We start from the raw sequence: 22050 nt of genomic DNA on the forward strand, positions 1-22050 counted from the left end.
GCCGACAACAAACTATCATTACACATGGGCAAAACAGAGTCCATTCTCTTCGGTTCAAATAACAAACTCAGCAAGACCGACGGCTTCTCGGTTACAGTGGGTGACAATATTATCACAAGGAAAGATGAAATTACCTACCTGGGTTCCATCCTAGAGGCTAATCTTTCCTGTGACAAAATGGCATCCAATGTAATAAAAAAAGTCAACCAACGAACGCGATTCTTGTACCGGATCTCCTCTCTGGTAAACAAGAATACCCTGAAGACTCTAGCAGGAGCACTCATTCAAGGGTACTACGACTATGCTTGCACCTCATGGTACCAAAGCACCTCAAAGGCACTAAAAAAAAATTACAAACATCTCAAAACAAGCTAGTCAGACTACTGCTTGACCTGACTCCTAGAACCCACCTCACCCCTGCCCACTTTGACAACCTAGGATGGCTTAGAGTAGACGACAGAGTACAGCAACTTGCAATGGGCCTGGTCTACAAGATACACTACGCGACCAAGGTACCCATGTACATGTCAAAATACTTCCCAAAGGTCAGTGAATACCACGATCACAACACCAGAGGGAGCTCCACAAATCATGTAAAACCCAGATTCGGCTCAAACAAGGGACTAAACACGTTTCGCAATTATGCCACATCAATGTGGAACGCCCTACCTAAAGCTGTAAAGGAATGTGAATCACTACCCACTTTCAAAAAGACTCTCAAAAAACACCTACGTGAGACTGCAATTCGAAACTGGCCCCTACAAATGTCCTAACCTAGTTGTACAGTAAATTACCAAGTAAGGCTTTGTCAGTATTCCAATGTACAGTGTAAAATGTGTATGTGTCCCCTACCCAACCCCCCCCACCTCCAATGTACAGCCCTCAGCCACCCACCCCACCCCACCCACCCAACCTCCTCCAATGTACAGTTTCTACGCCAAATGTATATACACTCTTTTTCTGGACACTTTTGTATCACAAACAGTACTGTATTTGCAAATCTGATATGTCATAAATGTATAGATGTAGCAGTACTGTCTATCTGTATGTCATGTATGTCATATATGTTATGATGAATTGAAAATGGGGGACCCTGATGTAAACAAGACGAAAGTCTTTCTCTGGTCTGCATCCCCTTAACAATTGTATGTACTGAGCTGTACTGTACCCATTCTGCAATCTGTTAATAAACTTTTCAATCAATCAATCAAACAGACACACTCGGACAAGCGCCGCGTCATATCAGGACAGTGTCGCGCGCGATTTCGTCTCCAGTTCGCTCGCTCGCTGCCTGTCAGGAACCGGTGTATTACAGTGCTGCTGTGATAATGAGAAAAGGTATATTACAGTGTTGCAGTGATAATGAGAAAAGGTATATTACAGTGCTGCTGTGATAATGAGAAAAAGTATATTACAGTGTTGCAGTGATAATGAGAAAAGGTATATTACAGTGCTGCTGTGATAATGAGAAAAGGTATATTACAGTGGTGCAGTGATAATGAGAAAAGGTATATTACAGTGTTGCAGTGATAATGAGAAAAGGTATATTACAGTGTTGCAGTGATAATGAGAAAATGTATATTACAGTGCTGCTGTGATAATGAGAAAAGGTATATTACAGTGTTGCAGTGATAATGAGAAAAGGTATATTACAGTGTTGTAGTGATAATGAGAAAAAGTATATTACAGTGCTGCTGGGATAATGAGATAATACAGGTTGCTTCCAGGGCCTCTGGTGTGGATATTGGAGACCATTACCGGCAGGCATGAATGGGCATTTGTGAAACGCTCACACAAGCCAATGCCTGAAGAAGAGGTCCAGCAGAGGAAATGGATTGCTCCTGGTTCTACTGCTCATGTGGCTCTCGAGAGGTTGTCCTGAATCCTCTTTGGCTGAAACAAGTGCCAAAATCACTCAATTTCAGGCAGGTTCCTAAATAGTTATGTGGCTTAAATCAAACAAAATGGGTTAATTGCAGTATCTATATGGTCTATTTTGCAATCTGTAATAAGAGTACTTGATCATGTATAGCTAATTGTGAACAATGTGTGATTGTAATAGGTGAACCTCGGACTTGGAGGGATTTCACAACCACACATTGCTGTATCCCAGCAAACGCTATTCTTTTCGACCCCTCCTGCTTATGAAGTAAGAACCTTGTTGGCTGCAACGGTCTACAACTTCCACAACCATCGTCCACCAGTGCTCAAAGAAAAGGGCCAGAAGGTGTTTTTTTATAATCACTTAGAAGCAGTGGGGAAAATAAGGGTTTTGATAAAGGGCCACAATAGTAACATAGGAAAGTTGTAAGCCTCTTGAATGCAATGGTGATAATCCATTAAAAGCTAGTAGGTGCGGAACAAAACACAACAGCTCCTGAATAAGAGATTTGAGCTTGAAGTGTGTTGACTGTTGTCTTGTGCAGCCCTTGGTTGTGCTTTTTGCCTTTAACTTTTTTGTATGTTAAGTTTTGTCCTGCGGCTGCATTCAATAAAGATCTGCATTCAATAAAGCTTCTCCTTTGCATCCAAATGGCGTACAACATCATTTTGGTTCGCTTTTACAGTCATAGCAGTGTTGAACCTGTAAAGGGTGAATGTAAAAAAGAGGGGAAGGAAGCAACTGTATAATGAAACAAAATGTTAAGTTTACTGAAGCCTACAGTGAGTGAGCGCCAACTGTGCAGCGTTACTGGGCGTAGATCACAGACAATAGTCTTGTGATTTACATGCAGGATGTTCATCAAAGATGCTCTGGCTCAAAATGCACAGCAGAGAGCTCAGCATGTAACCCATAGCCTGTCTTCTTACACTGTAAAGTTGGTGCATATGGGAGGCTTCAGTCAATTGCATATTTGATACATTTATATGAATTCTTGTCATACTACTGCTTCCCTCCCCATCTTCTACATTTTAGATTGAATTTGCCTTTTTGAGAACCCCATTTCTTTTCACTGCTTTGTGTAGAAGCTGTAGGGGTTAGTATACTATGCCCGTTATAATCACCTGTGTTGGGCCAATAGGGCAGAAGTAATACAATTTTATTTTGACAGGTGAGTAACTATTAGTTGGGTTTGTAAACTGTTAAAAGGGAATGCCACCCATTTCCTGTGTCCCATGACAGTTCAGTCAGTATTTGTGAACACGCACCACTCTCCTAAAGGTAGAAATCAGAGAGGGAACCCTCCAATCAGTGATTTAACCAGGATGTAAAATCTGCTCCATAGATAATGAACAGAGCTCTGACATTTACAACCAAATGAGGTTCATATTATAAGCATTGCTAGAAGGTCTGAACCAGTGTAAGAGCACAAACAAACATTGCATGGACTCCTAAAGTCAGAGCCCTATTCATAGTCTATGGAGCAGCCCCGGATTTTTTCAGCCCAGTTACGTCACAAATTAGAGGGTTCCGATTGGTTGGGTTGGGCTCTCTTGATTCCTAGCTTTTTGGAGTTGTGCGGGTTCACGAATACTGACTGAAGTGTCCTGGGGGCGCAGGAAGATCATATGTGAATTCATCAAATGGGTGGCATTCCCCTGTAGGATGTTACCGCCAGGACTGAATTTTAACAACAAAGAAAATCATCGTTGTGATTCAAACTATTTTTCCAGCTACAGAAGGCATGGATTAAGAAGGATCCGAGGTGGAGTTACACACTCCATGAAATCCAAAAAGGAATACGTCGACTACATCCCTGACCTGCAACGAGCCATTGTAGGAGTACGACTGTGTTCTGGTAAGGGATTACCACAGAGGAGAAAGAAGAGGCTTGATGATCCAAGGAGGATTGGACTTCTTCTCCCTGTTCCACCACCTTCAGTAGAGCTGGTCCAGACACAGATTCATAGAGGACAGATAACTATATAGACTAACATCAAAAGAAGTAAAATGTTTCACAGTATCTCAAGGTTTCTCCACAGCCACCGCTGTATTGGACGTTGTGACATGCTGGAATAGCACAATGGACATCGAACACCATCTTGTGCAGAAAGAGGCCGTAGCAGCAGTTCGCGTGAGTACAGAAGTACAACAAAATGCCCGTGAAATCAACACTCTGGATGGCTCAGACATCATTTTATGCTTCCTCGTCAGATGCCATGCTCCCCCACCGTGCCCAACATGAAGAGAGCCATCCTGAAAGACCTCTCAGACAGATACATGAAGAGAGCCATCCTGAAAGACCTCTCAGACAGATACATGAAGAGAGCCATCCTGAAAGACCTCTCAAACAGATACATGAAGAGAGCCATCCTGAAAGACCTCTCAGACAGATACAGGAAGAGAGCCATCCTGAAAGACCTCTCAAACAGATAGATGAAGAGAGCCATCCTGAAAGACCTCTCAAACAGATAGATGAAGAGAGCCATCCTGAAAGACCTCTCAGACAGATACACAGGGGAACACAACTATCCGCTGGAGAGCACAGCATTGGACCCTAGATGTTGACTTCTGCCCCACCTAGACAACGACCAGGCTGAAGGAGAAAGCAGTGCAGTTGCAGCACAACCAAATATGTATGTTCTCTCTCTGTGAGTGAGTGAGTGAGTGAGTGAGTGAGTGAGACAGATCACACATTTTGAAATTGACATACAGCAAGAAACCTCTATTTCACTCACTAGCTGTCCTCTCAAGTGGTGTAAAGAAAATGCCATCCCTCTCTGTTCCAGCAGTCTGTACCTAGTGAACATGTTATTTTCTACAGTAGGGCATCATTCTTCTTCATTCAATTGTTACAAATATTGTGACGGAATCTAACCCAGTATCGTGCGAGTGAATCTTTACACCCCTACAGTGCACTAGCTGTGCATTAAGTATGCACAGCTAATTGATTAATCAAAGCTAATTCATTGCTCGTGTTCCAATTGTCATATCATCAAGGGCAAGCAATTCTGAACAGCTTGTTTAGGCTTGTTAATCTGATTATTGTGAATTCAAACCCCAGCCAAACAGCAAGGAATACATAATATTGTGGTGACTCACTTATCACGCACAATGGTGCAGACATTCACTGGACTTTAGGAGCGGAGTGAGGGCTCCTTTAAAGGGGAACTATTTTACTATTTCTTTCACTATTTGGGCACTTTTACACAATTCCTGTGAGTCTATGGAACACCTCTGTAATATATATATTTTTTTTATTCATTGTTTTGTATTTCTAATCAAGTCCTCAAAAACAGCATTTTTCTACCTCAAGATCTCGAGCCGTTTTGAGCCTGGGCTCCAGGTCCAGCCACTGTGTGCAGCTCATCTTGTATCTCAACATTAACATGCAGCGGTGTCTTTCTGACATCACAAATCATCACATTTTCAAATGACTCAGTTCAGTGAGGGTGAATATTGTGAGAGGAGAATTGGAAGAATGCGCCAATATGAGAATTTTGAGACATAGATCATATTAATATAAGTTCACATAGCTAGGAAACAATGCTAAACACTCAAAAAGGCCATTTATAAGATAGTTCCCCTTTAAGACTCAGGATTCTGGGAACGGGGGTGGGTATTGTGTAACTTGCATATGTCAGCTGTCAGCTGGCTGCTGTCACTAGTACTATAGTCTGCTAGTGTGCTACTCCTCTGCGACGTCTCCACCGGTCAGCCCTGTCCGATGGTTCGGCTGGCGGCGGCAGGTATTCGAAGCCATCCATGGCCTGTCGCACCCAGGGGTGACGGCGTCCACTAAGCTGGTCGGTGCAAAATTCGTCTGGCATGGCCTCAGGAAGGACATCGCAGCCTTGGCCGGCTCCTGCGTGGCGTGCCAGCGTGCAAAGATACACCGTCACACCAAAGCCCCCTTGGCACCGTTTCTCATGCCGGAGAGGCGTTTTGACCATGTCAATGTGGACCTGGTAGGTCCCCTGCCCCCCTCCCACGGGTTTACTCACCTCCTCACCATGGTGGACAGAACCACTAGGTGGCCGGAGGTGGTCCCGCTGTCATCGACCACTTCCGCTGAGGTGGCCCGGGCGTTCATTGGGTCCTGGGTAGCCTGTTTTGGCACACCATCTGACCTCACATCCGACCGGGGCCCACAGTTTTCGTCCGGGCTCTGGACTGCAGTCGCCGAGGGCCTGGGAGTGAAGCTCCACCGCACCACAGCCTACAACCCACAGGGCAACGGCTTGTGCGAACCGTTCTATGAAGGCTGCTCTGCGGGCCAGCCTTACGGACAGCAACTGGGTCGACCGGCTTCCCTGGGTCATGCTTGGCCTGCGCTCCACCCCCAAAGAAGACCTGCAGGCCTCGGCTGCTGAGCTGGTGTACGGACAGCCGCTGCGAGTCCCGGGGGAGTTCCTCCCGGATGCCAAGGCTCCCTGGTTGGTTACCTCATCTCAGACTGTGCTCAGGGATGGCGCCGGTGCCTTCACCCCAGTCCCAACTTCCCAGCACTGCCTCCCTCAGTCCTACATGCCTAGGGATCTGCAGTCAGCCAGGTATGTCTTCATTCGCCATGACAGCCACCGTAGCCCTCTGCAGCCCCCTTACGACAGCCCTTTTCGCACCCTGGAGGCGGGACCTAAGAACTTCGTGGTGGACATTTGACGAAGGTCAGAGCGGGTATCGGTCGACCGTCTCAAGCCTGCCCATTTGGACCTAGACAGGCCAGTTGAACTGGCCCGGCCCCCGCGGCGTGGACGACCCCCTGCCCGGCCCCTGCCAACTGCTTTTCCCTCCCGTCACCTCACTATCTCCTGAATCCCCCCCACACGCCCCAATCCGGGTTATTCTGAGTCGTTTCGGGCGCCTGATCCGCCCCCCCCCCCCCCCGCCTCGTTGACTGTGGGTGATCTTTTGGGGGGTTATGGTGAATTCTGTGGGGTGACTCACTTATCACGCACAATGGTGCAGACATTCACTGGACTTTAGGAGCGGAGTGAGGGCTCCTTTAAGACTCGGGATTCTGGGAACGGGGAGGTGTATTGTGTAACTATTATGTCAGCTGGCTGCTGTCACTAGTACTATAGTAACGTTAACGTCTCTGCACTCTTTTGTATGTATATGAATTTATGTTGAGAAAGTAAAAGGAAAGAATCGACTACCTCTCCCGTTTCATCCTTTCTTGCGCTCCCACAATATCATTGTTACCCTAAATAACATTTCAGACTGTGAAACAACCAGACAAAACCCGTTTTCCATAATATGGCCCATTTAAAGCATGGGTTACCTGAAGACGACAGGTGATGGGCCACAGAACTTGTGCAAGGTCTTCTTGATGTTGTCACTCAGAGTGGACTCATCCAGGTACCAGGTGCTCTGATCAGAGGCCGAGGGCCCCGCCGTGGGATCTACACACGCACACACAAATATGAAGGAGAATTAAACAGGCCATTCTTCACACCACTTCCACCTGGTCACAGATACAGATTCCTGGCCTGGAAACAGACCATCATGGCAGGAGTTTTGTCCCCTCTGCCATAGCATCACTGCACAAAATACCCCAGTAACCAGTGTGGAGTAACATGTGTATAAATGTGGATGTATAGGTATATAGGTATGCGTGTATAAATAGGTATGAGTGTATACATGTGGATGTATATGTATATAGGTATGTGTGCATAAATGTGGATGCGGCGTGGCTCAGGGGTAGAGCGGGTCGTCCAATGATCGAGGGGTTGGTGGTTCGAATCCCGCTCAAGCCCATGTCCATCCCACTGCCGTTGTGTCCTTGGGCAAGACACTTAACCTACTTGCTTCGTATGAATGTGTATGCATGTGAATGAATGTTGGTGGTGGTCGGAGGGGCCGTAGGCGATGATTATTCGCCAAGCTTCCGTGAGTCTGCCTCAGGGCAGCTCTGGCTGCAATTGTAGCTTACCACCACCGGTATGACTGTGTATGAACAAATAATGGACTCTGTAAGCGATCTGGGGTCACTGGGGTGTCACGAAGAGCGCTATATAAATCCAATCCATTATTATTATTATTATTATTATTATTATTATTATTATTATTATTATTATTATGTATATAGGTATGCATGTATAAATGTATATAGGTATGCATGTATAAATGTGGATGTATAGGTATGTGTGCATAAATGTGGATGTATATAAGTATGCATGTATAAATGTGGATGTATAGGTATGCATGTATAAATGTGGATGTATAGGTATTAGGGATGGGCGTGAGTAATGGATTACTCGTAGCTATGAGAAAAATCAACAAAAATATCGAAATTATTAATAATTTTTATGAAAAAATATATAAAATCTTTTTTTTTACATATTTTTTCACATGTATGTGTAAGATTATAACTGTGATTTCCTTAAAACATATATAAGTGAATGAAAAAAAAAAGTAAAAAAAAAATTAAAATATATATATATATTACCTTTTCTTTTGTATTTTTTGTATTATTTTTTAAACAAACATAAACAAACATGACAACACACGATAAGATATACAAGCATTAATTAACAGTGCACATCCAATGAAATCACCAATTAGTTAAATGTCTTACAGGATATACCCCTAATACCTGCTATCTAATACCCTACACACATATGCTCTAGCTCGTACCCCCCCTCCCGGACTCCCCATTTGGATAATCCATCCATTATCCCTCGCTCCTAACCAGACACTACCATTATATGCTAGCTTTTATTCTCTCCACCACTTCTAACCACATTGTCATTTTGGATTCATTGAGACCCAAAATTCTTGCTGTAGATATTTCTTGATAAATTGGGATGAGAGGAAAAAGCACAGTAAAATCAGGCGGAGAAAAAGAGGATTAAAAAAATGTATTATAATAATAATAATAATAAATAAAATAATGTATCCAAGCAAACATTCAATAAATGTATCTTAGTGGTGGTGCCTGATTATTTCACAATGTGCGTCATCCAAGAAATATATGTACTGCACCTAGGGATGCACCGATCCGATATTGATATCGGATATCGGCCCCCGATATCACTAAAATAGCTGGATCGGGTATCGGTAAAAATATATAGGATTTATTTTTATATATATTTTTTTTTAATACTTTTTAATATAATACTAAATAAAATAAGAAATAACAATTCAGTACATTTATATCTATGTGTTAATTTGTTACATTTAGTTTCACTAAGTTAGGAAAGTAATGTTTTAAGTCAAGCCTGATGTTGCCTTGCACAAAAGAATGATCCCAGTCTCTTCCACACAGTGAGGCATAGTTTATGAATTGAACAGTGGGTATTTACATTTACATTTAGTCATTTAGCTGACGCATATATCCAAAGCGACTTACAAGTTCTGTACGACAAGTCATCAGGAAGGGCACAACTCTATCAGCTGAGTAACAATGTACATCAAAGTGTTGAGTGATACAGTATAGGTTAGTATTGGGACAAGTGCATGACAGTAAGGTTAGTTAGGGTTAGATTTTATTTATTTTGATAATGGTATGGGTATCGGATCGGTACTCAGTATCGGCCGATACCCAAAGCCAGGTATCGGTATTGGGACTGAAAAAGTCGGATCGGTGCATCCCTAACTGCACCGTCAGACTTTTCATCCAAGTTATCACACATTTGTCATATATTTTCAGGGGCCCCCAAAGTGACACACATTAAGCTGCAGGATTTTGTCTCAGGGACCTCCACCTGATGAGATTTGTTCTTAGAAATGATGTAGTCCAGAATTACATAACCGTCTATACTGTAGTTGAGGAGATAACGGTAGAGAAAATGTATAACCACTTCTACCTTGAGCCCAATAGCCCAGAACGGACATCTCTGGAGTTAAAATCACGCCAGAATATTTCACTTCGGACACTCCTTGGTGCACCGTTTAGCTACTCTGACTAAATCAATAGATAACCTGGGTGTGCGTCATACCCTGAAAGCATGGGCCCAGTTCAGGAGAACATCTGGCTACAGAGACTTTTCCCTTCCGAGGGCTGAAACCATCTTTTCATCCCGTCTCTCAGCACGACTCAACTTTTCAGGACTGGCACAGGAAAGGCATCACAATGTTTAAAGACATGTTCAAAGATAACAGTTTTATCTCTATCAATCAACTGTCAGAAAAGTATGACTTGCCCAAAACGCATGTCTATCGTTATTTCCAGGTCAGACACTATGTGCGTTCTATCATGCCGTTCTTTCCTAAAGAACCCGACACTAACCCTGTTGATGTATTGCTTTCTTTTCACCCACCATCTAAAGCTGCAATGTCCACATTGTACAGGAAAATGTCCATGCTGACATGTCCACCTCTGGACAGGATTAAAACAGCTTGGGAACATGATTTGGGGCAAACACCATCCTCACATCAATACACAAGTCCTCACTCTGTGCAAGACACAGCCTAGTGCCATTTAAGGCCCACATGTCAGAGGTTAAATTGTCTAGCATCTACCCTAAAATCACCTCGTTTGTGACAAATGCAAAAACAATGACACATTGCCCTGACTTAACCCTTTCACTGCCGCACTACCAAACAGTTAACCCTTTCACTGCGACAATACACAGAATGTTAACCCTTTCACTGCCACACGACAGCAGGTTAACCATTTCACTGCCACACTACAGAAGGTTAACCCTTTACTATCACACTACCGACGGTGTTAGTAAAGGGTTAACCTTCTGTAGTGTGGCAGTGAAATGGTTGAAGATTCTGGAGAGACGTCTTTCATACCCTATCTAACATCTTAAAACGGAATATAGATCCGGACCCTCTGGTAGCTCTGTTTGGCATCACTGAGGAAGACGACCCTCATCAGACATCTGTAGTGCACCATATGGTTGCCTTTGCCTCACTATTGGCCAGACGCGCAGTTCTGCTCAAATGGAAGGATGCTGTCCCGCCCACTGGCTCCGAGACATAATGTCCTGCCTTAACTTGGAGAAGACACGCTTCACAGTCAGTGGCTCTGGGAAAAACCCTTTGGGAACCCTTTCGGACATACTTCTATAACACCCAAATGACGCAACATGACATGAGATGCATTCCCACTATACAAACTCTCTCACAACTTGTGCAATGCAATTCAAGTCTCATTTATCCAGTTGTATGCTCAGTACTTAAACACATGCATTTTGCCTTCAAATGGAGCCTGTGAGTTTGTGGTCTCGTGAGGACACCATTACTAGGCAATTGGGCAACGCATCTTGAAGCCACTGAGGTTAACGATTTTCCACTTACATGGAAAACACGGGTTCCATCTGAAGGTAGCACTTAACCAGAAATGTTTCCGTTAGCAAGGTTTTTGCAAAAATGCATGCGTTTGTGAACTACTGAGCATACGACTGGATAATTGAGTTTGTAAACGGATGTTTTGATATAGTTTTACTGTTGTTAAACTAAATCTCCATTAACTTCAATTCATCAAATATGTCTACCGTTTTCTGGATTCTACCTTCACCTTGGAGACATGCAATGTATTCAATGCATCACAGCCAGGGTGAGTAATTGATATGTTTTTTGCACATAAGACTGACAGCACAATATGAATGTAACTAATTGATTTTAATGCATGTATATGAATTACAATATGGCATTAAAACAGGTACCATGGAGCTGTAGACCAGAAGAAGCAGTTGGGGCAATCAAACAAATTAATTCAGGGCATGGCAGTTCCATGTGGCACAGCTACACTGACAGGGGCACTATCTATAGTGGAAGTACCTGGTACCAAAGGCAAGTAGAGTCGAGCCAGTACCAGGCGGAACTCGGACCCCATGTTGAGAACCATTGCCCTAAAAAAACACTTCAACCACCTACTGACACTACATAGGGGTAGAGTGCCCCCAGCAGGCTGAAGGCAGTACTGCATGTCTAAAATACTAAGCAACAAAGGGTAATTTCTGCTCTGCATACACCTGTATGATCATGTGGTGTAAAGATATCTCAGTCTGACGAAGAGCTCTCGCTCGAGGAGTCAATTGTATTTTTTACACCGTGAAAGTGTGTTCTAAAATCTATTGTTTTGTCCAGCAAATTCTATACATTTGGGATAATGTGTAATACCATACTAATGTATAATTCTACCAATATTATACTACACTATTCTAAATTTGAACCCTTGCACTGAAGAACCATATAAGTCATTTGAGTTTTTTTTGGACAGCCCAAGTATTTGAAGTGATACAGTTTTATGTGATACAAGAAAATACTCTACCGTGTTTAACTATGAATGAACACAGTACTCTAACTTAACCATCTTTAGATAATAAAGTTTGACTTTGTTCTTAACTTAAAATTAAGTTATATGGTTCTTTGTCTGAGGTATTAATTTGTACATGATAATAATAATACCAGTAATAATAGCAATAGATTGTAATGGTGTATAATATACATTCCAATATAATAATCACATGAATACTATGTTTTAGTACCTGGTGCTCCGCACACTGTGTTGATGGCGGTGGACTGTGAAGAGAGAAGCTCATCCAGGAGACGCTGAGCTGTGGGCAGAATCTACAGACAGACACAAAACACTCTATCAGTTTAGATGCTATACGGCAGGCTATTCAATTACAGATTAAATTGAACCAGATTTTGAAACCAGGAAATATAGACTGGGCAGACATTTTCAGCAGCCCGTTTAAAACCTTTTTTAGTTTTTGGTAATGACAAATTTTAAACAAACACAAATTAATGTAATAAAAAATAACAATGTTTATTGTTTAACTTTAAAATATATATATATTTTTGGTCACATATCTGACCAAGGCACATCAATGCTCAGAACCATAACAAGTGGCAATAACAATAACACGCACACAAACAGGCATAACGCAACGCCTCCTACTGCACACTGAAGGAACATAACAAATGCGTTTGTTTTAAATTCACCAGGACATGTGATTAGGCATACCTTTGTTTACACATCCCACATTATGTACAGTTAACTACAGGTAAAAATGTTAAAAATTTAAATGTCAGAGGGCGGCTACGTGGCGTAGTGGGCAAGGCGCTCGCCACAAAATCTGGAGACGCTGGGCTCGCCTGTTCGAGCCCAGCGCTCCACATTTGCTTTCAGTTTAGCTGGTCGTCCACAGTAATACACATTGGCCGTATTACGGGGAGGGAAACTGAAGGGTGGGGATCGGGCGTTGTGGACAGCGACACCTACAGGTCTGTTGGTGCGCCTGCGCAGTAGAATCAGGAAGTGTCGGGGGCAGCGTGAGCCTCCCACGCGTTACTCCTCGCCACTGAGAGATTGAGCTGCGCAGGTGAAAAGATGCGACTGCTGTTACCTCAACCGGAGGGGACTTGTGCTATGTATGACTTAGTCCACATTGCAGCCGGCTTGTGGGAGGCAAGAAACAGCGTTCGTGACAGGGGAGGGTTGAATTGGATGATACAAAATTGGGATGGGAGAAAATATAGAAAATGGGAGAAAAAGTGGATAAAAAAAAAAAAGATTTAAATGTCAGGTGTATTTCTAAAATAATAAAATAAAACTACAACAAAGGGTAGCCTACTTGCTGACATGACTTTCTTAGTGGGAGAAGTGAAATGTTTTGTTCAGCAGTGATTTGGCTCGTAAGATGTCAACGCAATCCGAAGGCATTGGTGAAGAGTGCTGTCAGTCAGGGAGCAACGAGAGTGCTCATGTGTGAAAAGCTTGATTCACATAGTATGTTGATCCAAACATACTTAGCACAACGATCGCTACCTTCTTAACGTTAGGGAACTGGTGTACGTTGACATCACTCCAAAACTTTGCATGCCCCTCAGTGCAAAGCTCCTGTGCCAAGGTTACGGATGATTGCATGTGGACAAGTTAGTTAGTACGAATTTCCCCTCGTCGATGGAAGGGACCACTTTCTTTGCTTTGGAGAAAAAGTCCCCAACAGTGAATGGGTCTCTGGCAAAGCCCATCACCTCTGTGGGCAGAGTAAGTCCATCCAATCGACCAGCAAGGTTCTCTTTCAACCTTGCAATGAAATGTGTCATCACATCAGTGATTTGTGCTGGTGATTTGCATAGGTTTGGAAAATGCAGCATCCTGCCTGTGCTCAAGTCAGTCGTGCAAAGAGTCCTAAGGCTGTCCCCGAACCCCGTTTTTAGGGTTTGAACGTTCGCCAGGGTTTATCGAACGAACGTTTTTTTTTTAAATTTTTAATTAAAGATTTTTTTAATATTTTTTTTTTTAAATTTTAATAATATATATATTTTTTTTATTGTATTATTATAGATCCTACGGAGGGCGGCATTGCATAGTCTATTGGTGAAAAACATGTTGTTTACAGTGGTGGCTGTTCATGTAAACATGTAATTAAACAAAGCACTCAGAAGAAAATAAACAAGCTACTGCATCAAAGTTACTACTTATGATAAACAATAGCCCTTGCACACCGCAGTCACGTAAGGGGCTAGATAAACAAAGGCATTCGTTTTGTGGCATTAGCATTATATAGTTAGTGTTACACGTTCAATAACATCAGCATATTATTTACCCAAACATAGCAAGTAGCAAGCACTCGTCCTCAGAGTCTGGCTATTCCCATCATGTCACTGCCATTGGCTCTGCGCCGCGCTCTCACCGGCCGTCTTACCCCACGGATGCGCGCCCGTCCTGGGCATCGGTCAACCATGGTGCTCCCACCTAAGACGTGGGAGCACCATGCGCCCCAGCCGTCCCCTTGGGCTTCCGTTGCTCATAAGAGCCTCTTCACATTGCTTCAACCCGTGCGCCTCCTTTATTTTTTTTTCACCGAACGTTCGAACCCATTAATTAATGTCCGAATGTCAGCGTAACGAACGAACGTTCGGGCTCAGCCTTAGCAAAGACCCAGTTTTACTTGGAAGGCGCGCGTCTGTTACAGGAGATCAATGACAGTTTTGTCTCTGCCCTATAGTCCCAAATTGAAGTCATTCATGTGTAGGAAAATGTCATTCAGAAAGCAGACTTGGGCCATGAAGTGGTCGTTCAGCATTCGATTCAAGTGTGTTTCTGCTTTTTTATGCTTGCTACTGCGGAGGAAAGTTGTGACCTCCTCTCTGAGATCACAGAAACGATTCAATGCTTTGACTTTGCTCAGCCACCTAACGTCATTGTGCCAAAGCAGATTGTGATGCTCAGCAGACATGTCTGAAAGTAGCTGTCGGAATAAGCGATGTTGGAGTTTGTCCGAAAAGTTTGGAGTTTCTCAAAGTGGTGCCTCCGAATATTATATTCTTTAACTACCGCAACACACTCATTGCAAATTAAAAACACATTTGTTTGGCATTTGGAGATGGCGGTAAAATAAACAAGAATTTGCCAGTCCAGTGGCGGCTGAGTGGTGCAGCGGAGATTGCGCTCGTCACCAATGCAAGATACTCCGGTCTCGAATCCGGGTGTCAGCATTGCCTCCGGCTTGGGCCAGTCGTCATACTAACTCAATTGGCAGAGTTAGAGGGTGGAAGTCGATGGGTGGGGATTTGGACGTTGTGGACAGCGACTCCTACAGGTCGGTTGGGGGACGCCTGCACAGCAGAGACAGGAAGTAGCGGGGGTAGTGTGAGCCTCCCATGCGTTACACCTCGCCACTGAGAGTCCGCGCTGGCAGGTGAAAAGATGTGACAGGCTGCCTCCTCGTGTACCGGAGGCTTCTATCCTCCCTACAACCGACCAATGGGGGGCATAGTCGAGCAACGTTCAAGACAGGGGAGGGGAGAATTGGAAACTCGAAACTGGGATGGGAGAAAAAAATTTAAATAAGGAAAAAAAGTGGATCAAAAGAAAAAAATTATTTGCCAGTCCAGGCAGGGTTGAACTGGCCATAATAATATTGCTATTAAGGCTACATAATAACATTGCTATTAACAAATATTTTTTATAAAATAATATTACAATATTAAAATTGCTATTAAAATAGCCTATTTAATTCAAGCTCGCTGGGCCACTCGGTGGTTGCTTCCGGGTGTGGCCCGCGGGCCGATAGGCCTGCTATACAGTATATCAGTGGTATGCGTCAGTTTATATCACATCACACGAGAATGATCGGGACAACATCACATCAATAACTTGGTATTGAACCAAGTGAATGATGCCATTAGGAAAACATTTGTAATATTGATGTTTGTTTGTTTGTTTGTTTGTTTGTTTGTTTGTTTGTTTTAAAGAGAGCAGGTAGTCCAATCTTCATATTATGTTTCCTTTTATTCAGACAGTAATGCCGGGGTCCCATTGTTGAAGACAAAAAAGCTCTTGGGAGGAGCGGCGAGGAGTGACTGGAGTGAAATCCCTGTATGTGGTGTGGTCACAAGGCATTGCTCAATTAACTACAAACGACAATCTGAGAGGAGATATCCTGTCACATATACAGCATCTGTGATCATTTTTGTTACATTTGAACCAATAGGCACACACCCATTTCACTAAATATGAACAAAATAAGTTTGGGACCCTAGCTTAAGAAGGCTGGGGGGGGAGACCGAGTAGGGGATCTGGTGGGAATCAATCATTGCCCAGCAGTGAGTATACTGTATGTGGTTCCAGAGACGGGGGTCTTAAAAGCACCATATACAGTATGTTTGTTTTTTGGTTAAGTGCCCCTTTAAATAGGTCAGCAAGTCAAGATGATATGCTGGCCAGTTCACTCTGCTGTCGGACTGAAAATGCCGTTTGCTTGTCATCCAAAATGTTTTACATAAATGAACAGTTTATGAGTAAGACATGTTTTGAATTGATTCTGAAAATTATATATACAGTTACACGTCGTAAAAAATGATCCTTATTTCATTTCAAACATTTATTTTAATTCTGGAAAAGAAAGTTGAGGTTGCCCTCATTTGCAACGATTCCAGAGTTACACATCAGTTAAATAAATGTTTTCTATTATTTATTAAATATTTATCTTCAGTACACAGGCGGAGGAGGTACTTTTCCCTTGCTGGGTCATGCCCTCGCTCTACCTACAGTAGGTGCCACCCCTCGCTTAAACCAAGCAGAGAAAATGTATTTATGAGAACACGTCGGTCACAGAGAACCACATGCAACTCCAGGCAATGCCCGCCGCACCCGGTTCTATGGGCATCGTCCAGAGGTTATGTGTGAAAGAGGCTATGGAGTATATTCCACCCTTTTTCCACCCTTCAATGGCAGTGTGAATGATGTTTAAGTAAGGTAAGCCGAGATCAGCTAAAACACACACTGTATTCACCTACAAACGCAACACTTGTTAAAGACGGACAATCTCCGGTAACGGTAAGTCAAAATTAGACTGGTATGATCCTTTAACCATTTACAGCATACCTCCGCAATTTAACATGACTGCTCATCATGCGAGATTGTGATCATAATTCTTTCTAATTGTGTCAGCACTAGCGACAACGTTTCCAAACGATTCATTCTCTACTTGTCACCAACACTCCTCTGCAGCTGTCCATCCCATCTTTAAAAGGTTAGTTCAGAATACTCCACCCCGAGCCCCGTTTCCTACCTACCAATGATGTTGTCGATAGAAGGTGGAGTCCTTTCTCTGCACAATCCATTCTTCATACTGGACATGTGCTGGCGAGTTAGCCACATAAACAAATGTCAAGTAATGGGGCCACGTCTGTACAAGCCCTGAAATAAACCCTGAAAGCTACGTTGGGTGCACTAGGTGGAGTAGGTTCCAGTGTTTATTTCAGGGTTTGTACAGACTGGAGCGTGGCCCCACCGACTTTGCATTAGTTCTGTGGCCCGAGTTACGGGTATCCAGTGTGAAGCACAGCGTGGGTTGTGCTGAGAGAGGACTCTTACCGATCAACAACATCACTGATAAGTAGGGAAAGGAATAGGGGTCCAAAAACTATGAACTTACTCTTTAATGCGGTTCCCTATTCAACGTGACTGCATGAGTTGAATCTGAAAAAACACCCCGTTTGAAAGAAGGTGTCTGATTACGAACCGACAGGTGCTTGGCCATAGAGGAGCTGAGTAATGTTACACTGAGAATGAGATACACAGCAAGCCTACAACCCTGGTGTACAGCCGCCATACAATACTGCTACCTCTTTATCTAACACACAGAGAGAGAGAGAGAGAGAGAGAGAGAGAGAGAGAGAGAGAGAGAGAGAGAGAGAGAGAGAGAGAGAGAGAGAGAGAGAGAGAGAGACAGAGACAGAGACAGAGAGAGAGAGACAGAGAGAGAGAGAAAGAATGAGAGACAACATGAGGAGAGAGAAAGAGAGAGAGAGACAAGGGGAGACAGAGAGGAAGCGAGGTAGTGAGAGGAGAGAGACTGAGAGAAAGAGTGAGAGAGACTGAGAGAAAGAGTGAGAGAGACAAGGGGAGAGAGAGTGGAATTGAGGTAGTGAGTGGGGTGAGACAGAGAAGGAGAGAGACGGAAAGAGAGAATGAGGAAGACAAGAGAGGGGAGATGGGAAAACAGAATGTCTTCGTGTACTTGTATTATTGAGGCCAAGGCAGCCTGACAGTCTAGAGCTGAAACCCTGTGGGACCCACAGATGGATTATGTTCCAACAATACAGAGTGGTGCTTATTAATGTGTGGGCTTTAAATAAACAAACATAACCATGGTAGCTTTGAAAAGCCTATAGACCGTTTCAAGGGAATTGTGTTGCTAGGGAAACAGCTTCGGCCCAAGTTTTTTTCCCCGTCAATTATTGATATTCAATATTTAACACTTCCGGCGCCAACAGCAGAGGGCGCTGTGACCCTTTAGTGCCAGTGCTTTATCCAATGAAGGATATGACTTATTTGCGAGTGCTTAGAATATATCTTAAATTATGGCTATGGGTCTAATACACCCGTCGCTTATCAATGAGTTGCTTGCAGTCAACATGTACAAAACTGATTGTTTTTTCATCTGTACATTTCCGTTTTATACCGTTTTGAATAAGAGTATAGTTTGTGATTTCTAGTAATTCCAGAGAAAGACGCGATAATAGCCCTTTAGTGGAATACACAAAACGCGTTGTAATTTTTCGGCTGATTTATGAATCGTTTTCAAATAAACAATTAGATTATCGATAGTATATGTGTCCTCATGCACGATACAGAAGCGGGCTGAAAAATCGATTATCCGTGCCTTGGTCGGAGCCAACGGCACGCACACACACACACACACGTTGTGATCGGTGTGAAAGAAACATCTGATTAACCCACCATTGGTAACATAGAGTCCTTACCTCACATCTGACGTCCTGCAAAAAGATTAATCCAATTCCTGATCGCCATTCCAAATATTGATCGCGTTTATTGATCCAACGTTATATATCCAAAACACATAATCCACACTGCTCCCAGTCTCCCCAGTCAATGTGTTATAACGATACTGCATGCCCGAGAAGGAAAACCTGGACCGGACTTTTTATTTTTTGATGCACAACCCCAGCCAGAGGGATTCCAATGATGTGCAATACCGTCCGGGAGGCGTGAATATTAAAGGCAACCAACTTGTGTTCGGCTTTTCTCTGATTGGCCGCGCCCCCCCCCCCCCCCCCCGCCCCCACGCGCAGGCAAGCGCAGTCGTCCCACGTCCCAAATGAAATCCAAGGAGCGCAAGCGAGCGGCAGCGCGGGCAACCAACTTGTGGCTGCTGTTCCAACGCACTTGAGTTGGGCTGCGGTAGCAGTGGAGCGCTATGAAATGCGCTGAACTAGAAAGCGTAACGTTATTATGTTTTGCGTTTTTAACAACCAACTACCAGATTCACAGCGTAACGTTATTATGTTTCGCGTTTTTAACAACAAACTACCAGATTCACTGGTGTATAAACAAAGCCCATACAGTTATGAAATGCGCTGAACTAGAAAGCGTAACGTTATTATGTTTCGCGTTCCATTGATTAACGCCATTACCTGCTGTGCTGTAGGAAGCAGAGGTACAGTAAGTTACAGTAGGTGTAGGTTACATGTTTAATCAAAGCCCATACCATTTTTTAGATGAATGATTGTGGATATAATATAGAAAACACATCATTATGATATTGTCAGATGGCGCAAAATACAACACAGCGTGGATGGGCTTTCAGAGGGAGAGGCATGACTTCGCGACAGCCATATTAGACACTCACTGTACATCAGTGTGGAACTGTAACGTTATATGTTATTTCGCCCGTGGAGGCTGCTGAGCCTGAAGCGCCAGCGGGGCGACGCGGTGGTTTATCCCCGGCTTCCGTGCGCCGCCGCCGGCTTGACTCGGTCCAGCTCCAGCAGCAGCGGCCGTGCTCCGTTGTAGAACGAAGCCCTTCAATGACAGAGCTCTCATATTTTGCGAATGCATAAACTATATCTTAAATTATGGCTATGTGTCTAATATGGCTGTCGCTTATCAATGACTTCGCGACAGCCATATTAGACACATCGCCATAATTTAAGATATAGTTTATGCATTCGCAAATATGAGAGCTCTGTCATTGAAGTGGGTGGTGGCAGCATTACTAACAGTAGCGATTTTTATTGTTTTGTCATGACCAAACATAATCCCAACATAGATAGGAGGTGTACTGTATGTCAAATGTCGGTCATGTGGTGGAAGAGTTTAGTACAGTCACACAACAGAACACCGCTGTAGTACAGTCACACAACAGAACACCGCTGGTTCGACCAGCGCTTCTGCCGCGCCGCAAGGGCGTGTGCTAGTGGATTGATTGATTGGCCGTGTGGCCAATCAGAGAAACGCTGAACGAAAAGCTGAACACAAGTTGGTTGCCTTTAATATTCACGCGTCCGGGAGACGATACGCAGCAGTATTTGCCCTTTGCGAGCTCAGACCCATTCCCAATGATAACGTCAGGCTAGATGGATGAAAAATGAATGGATATAGCTAATCAAAGAAATATCGATTAAAACCTGAGATTTCTCGGGTTTGGCGCCCAGAGCATGGCGAGTTAACCCGACTTATCTCTGGTTTGGCCTTGAATGGGTTAATAATATTATTAGCAAACACTGCGACAGGAAATACACCTGGGCCCATTTATAATGTCTGTGTTGTCAAGTTTGATAAGGTCTATAACTTTGTTGACTGCAGAGTAAACTGTATGTGGACTTCTTGACATATTTAATGTTGGACAAGTGGACATCTTGACATGTTTAATGTTGGACAAGTGGACGTCTTGACATGTTTAATGTTGGACAAGTGGACATCTTGACATGTTTAATGTTGGACAAGTGGACGTCTTGACATGTTTAATGTTGGACATATTGACATGTTTAATGTTAAAGTGGACATCTTGACATGTTTAATGTTGGACAAGTGGACGTCTTGACATGTTTAATGTTGGACAAGTGGACGTCTCAACATGTTTAATGTTGGACATAGACATATTTAATGTTAGACAAGTGGACATCTTGACATGTTTAATGTTGGACAAGTGGACGTCTTGACATGTTTAATGTTGGACAAATGGACTTCTCTATATGTTTAATGTTGGACAAGTGGACGTCTCAACATGTTTAATGTTGGACAAGTGGACATTTCGACATGTTTAATGTTGGACAAGTGGACATCTTGATATGTTTAATGTTGGACAAGTGGATTTTTGGAGCGTGTAGTGTACTGGTACTGCTGAATGAATGTAGAGGAAAGGCTGCTGGTTCACAGTCTCTTACCTGCTGGGGCAGCTCACTGATGAGGTACTGGGCAAACTTCTGGAGCTGGTCTCTCTGTAGCCTGGACAGAGACTCCGACACTGGGGCCCGCAGGCACACTGCAGACGCCTGGGTACAGAGACACACTAAAGATCAATATTCAGAATGAACCGGGGGAAAGCAGGAGAGACGTGATGTAACCTAGCTGACGACAGAGGCTAGAAAGTGTCCTTCGATCTTTGTCTGTAGGTACAGGATTACGAGGCAACACATCATTCCACTCTTACCGAACGTTGGGCTGTTCCCCACATAGGGCACATTCACAACACAGAAACAGCTGCTAGCTAGTAGCAGTAGGTTACTTAGCTCCCTTGCAAGTGCCTCTTCCTCTGTAATCTTGATATCTAGCTCCAGTAATGTGATTAACCTCTTAACGTGCAACGGCCCGGCCCCGGACCCTCTTGAGGACGATTTGCCCACCGGTGCGACGCGCCACTTTGCCGACCTCTAGCGGCTCGGCTGTGCATATTTTTTTATACAATATATAGATCGAATTAAAGCTCTATTTGTGCCTGTCGATTGCA

General features: G+C 43.6%; 1 protein-coding gene across 1 annotated transcript in view; it reads right to left on the reverse strand.

Annotated features, from left to right (window-relative positions):
• The window catches only part of zswim8 (zinc finger, SWIM-type containing 8), a 204645-nt gene that overhangs the window by 88302 nt on the left and 94293 nt on the right, over positions 1 to 22050 (reverse strand). The window contains exons 5-7 of the mRNA XM_084322223.1: positions 21488 to 21595; positions 12328 to 12409; positions 7167 to 7287 (exon numbers count right to left, since the gene is read on the reverse strand). Of these exons, the coding sequence (XP_084178349.1) occupies positions 7167 to 7287; positions 12328 to 12409; positions 21488 to 21595 (311 nt within the window). The remainder of the gene's footprint in view (positions 1 to 7166; positions 7288 to 12327; positions 12410 to 21487; positions 21596 to 22050) is intronic.

This window comes from Notolepis coatsorum (genome assembly GCF_963971535.1).
Source record: "Notolepis coatsorum genome assembly, chromosome: 9".
In the NCBI taxonomy this organism is placed as follows: domain Eukaryota; kingdom Metazoa; phylum Chordata; class Actinopteri; order Aulopiformes; family Paralepididae; genus Notolepis; species Notolepis coatsorum.